This window comes from Rhincodon typus, chromosome 5, assembly GCF_021869965.1.
Source record: "Rhincodon typus isolate 14 chromosome 5, sRhiTyp1.1, whole genome shotgun sequence".
Classification (NCBI taxonomy): Eukaryota; Metazoa; Chordata; class Chondrichthyes; order Orectolobiformes; family Rhincodontidae; genus Rhincodon; species Rhincodon typus.
In genome coordinates this window covers 21,797,148-21,805,307 of record NC_063336.1, presented here as the reverse complement: position 1 = coordinate 21,805,307, position 8,160 = coordinate 21,797,148, and the positions used below count along the sequence as shown (strand labels likewise).

Below are 8,160 nucleotides of genomic sequence, written 5' to 3'. Positions count from 1 at the left end.
AATCTAAAGATGACCATGAAACCATTGTCAATGGAATTATTTTGAACAGTAAATATGGCTGTGTGTAAGGAGGTCTTGTCTCACAAATTAGAGTTTTTTGAGCAAGTGACAAAGATGATTGATGAGGGTAGGGCAGTCAATGTTCTCTACGTGGACTTTGCTAAAGCATTTGACAGGGTCTCTCATGATAGGCTGGTCCAGAAGAATAAGTCACATGGAATCCACGGTGAGTTGGTAAGTTGGATTCAAAATTGGTTTGATCATAGAAGATCGAGGGTAGTTGTGGAGAGATGTTTTTTTGACTGGAAGTCTGTGAACAGTGGTGTTACACAAGGATTAGTGCTGGGACCCCTGTTGTTTGTGATATATATCAATGATTTTGTGAAAAGGTAGATGGTCTGATCAGTAAGTTTGCAGAAGACATGAAAATTGGTGGAGTTCTGAATAGTAAGGAAGGTTGTCAAAGGATATAGCAGGATATAAATCAGTTAGAAAGTTGGGCAGAGAAATGGCAGATAGAGTTTATCTGGACAAGTGTGAGGTGATGCAGTTTGGGAAGCCATATGCAAGAGGAAAGTATAGCGTAAATGGCAGGTCCCTTAATTGCATTGATATACACAGGGATCTTAAGGTCCAATCCACAGCTCCCTGAAAGTGGTAACACAAGTGGATAAGATAGTAAAGAAGGAGTATGACATACTTCCCTTCATTGGTCAAGGCATTGAGTATAAAAGTTGGCAAGTCATGTTGCAGCTGTATAAAACACTAGTTTAGACCACATTTGGTGTATTGTGTGTAGTTCTGGTTGCAACATTACAGAAAGAATGTGGAGGCTTTGGAGAGGGTGCAAAAGAAGTTTGCCAGGACGTTGCCTGGATTGGAGTATATTACCATAAAGACAGGTTGGACAACTTCAATAGTTTTCACTCGAAAGTCGGAGGCTAACGGGTGACCTGATAAAAATATATAAAATTATGAGAGGCATAGATAGGGCAGATAGTCAGAGTCTTTTTCCCAGAGTAGAAATGTCAAATACTAGGGGCATAGATTTAAAATGAGAGGGAGAAAGTTTAAAGCAGATGTGCAAGGCAAGCTTTTTTTAACAGAGAGTGGTAGGTGTCTGGAACACACTGCCAGGAGGGGTAGTAGAAGCAGATGCAATGGCAACATTTAGGAGGCATTTAGATAGACACATAAATAGACAGGGAATAGAGGGAAACAGACCATGTGCCGGGAGATGGGATTAGTTTAGAATGGCATCATGGTTGGCACAGACATGATGGGCTGAAGGGCCTGCTCCTGTGCTGTACTGTTCTATGTTTAATCTTCAGGAAAACCCATCTGGTTCACTGAAGTCCTTTAAGATAGAAAATCTGCTATCTTTATCCAGTCTGGCCTGCATGTGACTTCAGACCAATAGCAATGTGGTTGACTATTGCCTTTGGTGCAATTAGGGATGAGCAATAAATGCTGCCCCAACCAGCAATGTCCTTGTCCTGTGAATGAATGTTAAATAAAATGTCTTTGGAACACTTACTCAACAGCTATTGGAAACAGAATTTCTGAATGTTTTTTGAGGCAGAAGTAGATGGATTCTTTTGATGAGCAAAATTGCTGGGGTAAATGGAGATGTTGAATTATCCAATCAGTCTTGATCTTATTGAATGGTGGAGAAGGTTTGAGAGGCTGAGTGGCCTACTCCTGCTCCGAATTCATTTGTATGTAAACTTTTCATAAAGGGGAGGTGATAGCCTAGTGGTATTGTCTTTGGACTAGTGATCCAGAGACTCGGGTATGCTCTGGGGACCTGGGTTTGAATTCTGTCATAACTGTATGTTTCTTCTTTACTTGTAGCTTCTGAGGGGTTTTCTTAACTAACATTTATCTGCCACAAAAAGAGGAAATGTTTTTTCCTAATATTATTATTTTTTCTCCTGTAAATCAGTGGATAAATTTATGATCACATTGTTGGATGCCAAGCACCAGGACGTCTGTTTTGCTGCTTGTGGAGTGCTTATAAACTTGACAGTTGATAAAAACAAACGACCCATACTGAAACAGGATGGAGGAATAAAAAAGTAAGTATAAAACTCTAAATTTCATGTTAATTAGTATCACAGTAAATACTTCTTTTCAAGCAGGTATTATCACCTGGCTTGTTGCTGCAATATTTTTACTCAATTGTTGGCTGATTTAGGTGAATTGGAGTGTGAATGCAAATTAATTACTTAACTGTGTCTTACGGTAAGCTAAATTGAAGCATTGGTGTTGAATCTTTGTAAAAAGGCTTCGCTGTCAAGAACCAGGGGAGTTCTGCAAAAGCTCCTAAGAAACAGCTTAACCATAAAGTGATCGAGAAATTCAATCCCATTTAATTTATAGTTTCATTTTAAGGAATTGGACCTTGAGTTTCTGTGGGAGTTCTCCATATCCTGTGGTGGGAGGGTGGCAGAGTGCCCAGGGAAGTACAAACATCGAAGACAGTCGTTTCCTAAAAGATTGTGCTGGCCTCTTGCCATGGCTACAGCAAGAAACTGAAATACCCCTGTGGAATCTCATGTCCCTGATCATTTTGTAAAGAAAATATGTTTTGTTTTTATGAAGATGCTGGGCCATCTGATCTGATCCCACTAGAATTTTAAGGGTTAGGGGATGACCCTTAACTTTCCTTTCATTGGCAGGTAAATGAAGAGTGCTCATCCAATAGAGAGGCACTAACGTTAACTAAGGGTTGCACTTATAAAAAGAGTGAGGAATGATGAATTGGGGTTGATAAAAACATTTTGCACCCCCCACACCCTCTAGGTTTTCAGATTTTTACACTGTTTTCTGCAACCCACTTTATAAGCATTTAATTAATTGAAAAAAAAACTTTGGGAGTCTAGCTTATGTATTTGGGCCCAATCATGCTCTTGGCAGAGCATGATGTCCTAGAAACACAAGATTTCTCAGATTTGGCAGTCCATAGGCTTACTTCTGTTCTGATTGGTAACATTTTAAGAATGTGAAAGATGTTGTACCCCTAATGAGGTATTGTAGAAATTGCAACATTAACCTAGGTTAGGAAAATAATTTCAAACCCTTAGTATACTCCTGCCAGGGCTATGATCGGGATGTACTGAAAGGGCCACAGACTTTGAACCAAAATCTGTTTGCAAGTGTTATGAGTAAAATAACTATTGATTCAAAAGATATTTTTGATTGAATGTGTTGTATTCTGTTGATTTTCTAGGTTAATTGACTGTTTGAGAGACTTTGGGCCTACAGACTGGCAATTGGCCAGCCTGGTCTGCAAAACCCTTTGGAACTATAGTGAAAAAATAACCAGTGCAGTGTTGTTCTTTGGAGAAAATGAAACTAGTGAACTTCTGGAACTCCTTCCTGCATACTTAAGTAAGAACGTAAAAACCACTTTGCCTGTGGTGGCTTCTGTAATATATTATCTTATAAATATCCAGTCAAATTGATGTTTAACAAGTCTGACCGCTGTATCCACCGATTTTGGAATTGTTTAGAATACCTGAGTTCTGTATTCCACTACTTTCTTTTGAAAAACAATGAACAGTGAATAAACAATAAGTAGAATTAATTTATAGCTACAGATTGCACTCTGTGTTCCAGCAGCCTGTTCATTGTCAGCTGATCAATGAAGTAACTCATCCTGGGGAATTTCTGGCATATACTCATCTTCTGATATAACCTGTTACAAAGACACACTGCAACTCTATACATATTTATGTTGCATACTTAATGTAAGAAGATGTTCCTAAAGAGTCTTACAGAAGTATTACAAAACAAATGTTACCATATGGGCTGTGATGAAGTCCATTTTCAGCATTAAGAATGTAACATTTAGAGAACAAGGAGTTTTAGAGGTGCTAGGTGGCAACATTCCATTCTGCCCTGCAATAGGGGCAGGAATTATTGCAAGGTTTTTGATAGGTTACTCAAGACAGTTTGGGTGTCACTGAAAAAAAATTCTATGGCTGTTAATAGTTGGAGAAAGAGAGAGACAAGGAAAGACTCCACGTTAGGAGTGAAAATTCTTATCTATCTCACAGAGAAGGAGTCGAGAGTGGTTGAATGGCTCAAGAAGATGCTCTAGGAATAAATAAGCAGCTAAAAATTTGAGACAGAACTACAAAGAAGAAATCCTGGGGAGCTAAGTGGAAAAGTCACTGACACTGAGTTGGATGAAATCATGAGGGTTTCAGAAAAATGTCTGATTATTAATATTTCCATGCAGCTGAAAAAGTAGGTGTTGAAAAACCATAAGCAGGATTTGCTTGATGCAACTTAGCAAGATTCCAACTTGAAGGGAAAACAGGGGCAAATTTTGCCGTGGTCAAACTGGCTGTTGGCAAAAAGCTAAAGTTGTGCTGGTCCATAAGAACTGAAGTGCAGTTTTAGGTTCGGTGGGAGCGTGAACTCAGGAGGGTGAAAGAAAATGCACAGTTGTTGAAGCAATCCATAATAGAGCGGGCGTTAGGAGGGTGTTTCAAGGCCAGGTCCACAGAGGTTGAGTTGTAATCCTTTGTGAAGTTTAATGAAGTTTGATGACTTATTGTGTCATTAATGTTTGGTGGGAGTTATTGAGAAGTCTGTGACATCTAGCTGGATTGCATTTGCTAATTGATGTTCACTGTAGCGAGTCCAATCACATTATATTACCCATGTAATGTTAATTCCAGGGTTTAGAAATAAGTAATATTGTATATTAAGTTACTGTTTTCAGTTGTACATTAAAGTATTGTTGTTGTTTAAAACCATGGATGAGTCTAGAGCAAAGGGTAATAAACATAATCACCAACAGATCAAGTATACAATTTAAGAGGACTTTTTATACAGTGTTGAGAAAATGGTATGATTGAACCATATGGCTTCAAATGTTTAGGCTGATGCTTCCTTCATACATGGGAGATTCAGGGACAGGGTGGGAAGGTATAGTTAGAGTGGGAGACCTGTGTCGTGAATAAACATGGCATTCAGCAGTTGGACTGAATGGTCTATTTATGTGCTGTAGATTCTGTCTATTTAATGGACAGAACTGGCAGCTTAATGGTCCAGGGTATAGATGCTATAGGAAGGATAGAAAGTGGGGGCAAGAGAGGAAGGGGAGTGGCGTTTTTGATTAGGGATGACATTACTGCTGTACTTAGGGAGGATATTCCTGGAAATAATTCCGGGGAAGTTATTTGGGTGGAACTGAGAAATAGGAAAGGGATGATCACCTTATTGGGATTGTACTATAGACCCTCAATAGTCAGGAGGAAATTCAGCAGCAAAATTTTAAGGAGATCTCATTTATCTGTAAGAATAATAAGGTGGTAATGATAGGGGATTTTAACTTGCCAAACATAGGTTGGGACTGCCGGAGTGTTAAGGGCTTGCCTGGAGAGGAATTTGTTAAGTGTGCACAAGAAAATGTTCTGATTCATATGTGGATGTACCTACCAGAGAAGGAGCAAAACTTGACCTACTCTTGGGAAATAAGGCAGGGCGGGTGACTGAGGTGTCAGTGGGGGAGCACTTTGGGACCAGTGATCATTATTTTATTAGTTTTAAAATAATGATGGAACAGGATAGACCAGATCTAAAAGTTAAAGTTCTAAATTAAGAGAGGTTTTTGAAGAAGTAACAAAGAGGACTGATGAAAGCAGAGCGGTGGATGTGATCTATATGGTCTTCAGTAAGGCGTTCAACTAGGCTCCACATGGTAGACTGGTTAGCAAAGTTAGATCACATAGAATACAAGGAGAACTAGCCACATGGTCACAGAACCGGCTGGAAGGTAGAAGACTGAGGGTGGTGGTGAAGGGTTGTTTTTCAGACTGGAGGCCTGTGACCAGCAGTGTACCACAAGGATCGGTGCTGGGTCCACTGCTTTTTGTCATTTATATAAATGATTTGGATGTGAAAATAGGAGGTATGGTTAGTAAGTTTGCAGATAACATCAAAATTGGTGGTGTAGTGGACAATGAAGAAGTGAGTACAACAGGGACCGTGATCAGATGAACTGGTCGGCCGAGGACTAGCAGATGGAGTTTAATTTAGATAACTGTGAGGTGCTGCATTTTGGAAAGGCAAATCAGGGCAGGACTTATATACTTATTGGTAAGGTCCTGGGTAGTGTTGCTAAACAAAGAGACCTTGGAGTGCAGGTTCATAGTTCTTTGAAAGTAGAGTTGCAGGTCAACAGGGTAGTGAACAAGGCAGTGTTTGGTATGCTTGCTTTTATCGGTCAACACCTTGAGTATAGGAGTTGGGAGGTCACGTTGCGGCTTTATTTGATTGGCATGGACGAGTTGGACCAAAGGGTCTGTTTTCCATGCTGTACAGCTCTATGACTCTACTTGCAAGAGACCAATAAATTTACATAAGTAAATATTATTACAAAAGTAAATGTTATTGGCTGGTAAGTATTATTTTTATTCCATTTAGTTTTGCCGTTTTCTTGACTCTTTTAATAAGTAATGATTTATACAACTTTTCGTAACTGAAGCAGAGATACTGATCTTCCTGCTGACAGTGTAACTTTGAGACTTCAAGCCAGCATACTTGTATTTTTGCAGTAGGTATCCATACTGACTTTGAATGGATTTCTGTCAGTATGACAATAAATGGCTAAGATTACACATATTTTAGGATGTGTAACCTCAATAAGGCAAACTGAAAAAGAATCTGAAGTACATAACTAATAGGTTAAAACATGCAAATTTAATTATAATTATATTCTCATTTTACATATTGCAGCTCACATAAAACTTCAAGCGTATTATCACCATTTTATGCACAGTAAATAAAAAAGATTCCCACAGTAAAATAGCTACCTTATACATTTGCATTAAACTCTTAACCACTATCATTTTAAATTTTTTTTCTCTGCTTAGTACCCTGTAATTTACATTTTTGGAACTCTAAGATTTTGTAAATAAATTCTCCCTATCTCCCTGGTTATCATTGTTGTTGATGTGGAACTGCAAAGCAAAACATCCCTGACATCACCCTCGCCTTATGCTGGAGTGCCTGAGGAGCCCGTGTGTGAATATCAGGCAAAGCTGTGATTTAACACTGGGTCTTTGTACTTCAGTGACTTGTACAGTAGTAAGTTGCTGCATCACTAGTGGTAAATAACTAGTTGGCTGTTTAAATTTAATCAATAAATGAGACAAAATATCAATTTTGATTTTTACTTGAAAATTGGCATTTTCTCTTTTATTTCTTAGATGAAGAAATTGCATTGGATGTTGCCATCAGTGGTTCAGATGAAGGACTGATAGAACATCATAAAATGTGCTGGGAATCTGAGTTTGTACCTGTGGCTCAACAGTTACTACGTAGGATTCAGTGTCACCACAGGCACATAGAAGCTTTACCATCTTCGTCACTGCAGAATTGCTCCTCTTCAAAAGGTTTATTCTAATATTCTATTTGCCAAGGAAAACAAAACTCAACTTGTCTTTCGATTTGTCTGATCTAAAATACTGAATATTGAATTTTTAAACAGTAATATATAACCACTGAGTGTCACATTGTAATAGAAATGCTTGTTTTAGATTTGGCTTTATAATTAATTTACTTTATGGAAATCAAACTCGTGAATCTCTTGAAAGTATATGATATAAATTTAAAAATTTATACAACTTCATGGATATATGGCACCTTTCACATTTAAGCAACTGGTTTGTAGAATCTGATGTTTGGCGTTTGTATATGTTTTTCTGTATATTAATGTACAGTGTAAGATATAGCAATGATCTGATCTCTTGATAATAAGTTTAGAAAGCTGTAAATATATTTTTGTACATTACAAATAGTCTTAATTTTGAGTTTATTCAAAGACTCTGTGGCACTTTGATTTAATGTGGGTGTCAGATTGCCTCTCACCTGTAAAGCATATGAACAGGAAATGTAATAGACGTTCTGTATTTATGCCCCCATGACAAGAGATTCCCAGTGCAGTGTATAAAACTGACATTGCAAGCCATTAGTAAAGAAATATAGTATCACAGACCTTGACAGTACAGGAGATCATTCATCCCATCACAGCTCAGTAGCTCCCTGAAAAGCTACCTTTTCTATAATTAAATTCTTTTTCATATAGTTATGTATATTCCTTTTCCAAATTGTCTGGCATGAGGGCATATCTAGTAATTTCCT

The 8,160-nt window shown here is 38.1% G+C and overlaps 1 protein-coding gene across 1 annotated transcript; it reads left to right on the top strand.

The window, feature by feature from the left end:
• The first annotated feature begins 1,794 nt into the window (after nucleotides 1–1,794).
• On the top strand, nucleotides 1,795–7,879 carry LOC125483102 (armadillo repeat-containing protein 2-like). Its single transcript, XM_048596692.1, has 4 exons — nucleotides 1,795–1,831; nucleotides 1,946–2,078; nucleotides 3,233–3,393; nucleotides 7,227–7,879. Exons 1-4 carry the CDS (start codon nucleotides 1,795–1,797, stop codon nucleotides 7,421–7,423), a joined length of 528 nt encoding a protein of 175 aa, XP_048452649.1. The 3' UTR covers nucleotides 7,424–7,879.
• Nucleotides 7,880–8,160: the final 281 nt, after the last annotated feature.

Bases quoted from the DNA above. Each gene is read 5' to 3' on its own strand.
- LOC125483102 (XM_048596692.1), top strand. From the start codon at position 1,795: ATGCTCTGGGGACCTGGGTTTGAATTCTGTCATAACT. The intron at 1,832-1,945 runs GTATGTTTCTTC...CCTGTAAATCAG, and splicing joins GTTTGAATTCTGTCATAACT to TGGATAAATTTATGATCACA. The intron at 3,394-7,226 runs GTAAGAACGTAA...TTTATTTCTTAG, and splicing joins ACTCCTTCCTGCATACTTAA to ATGAAGAAATTGCATTGGAT.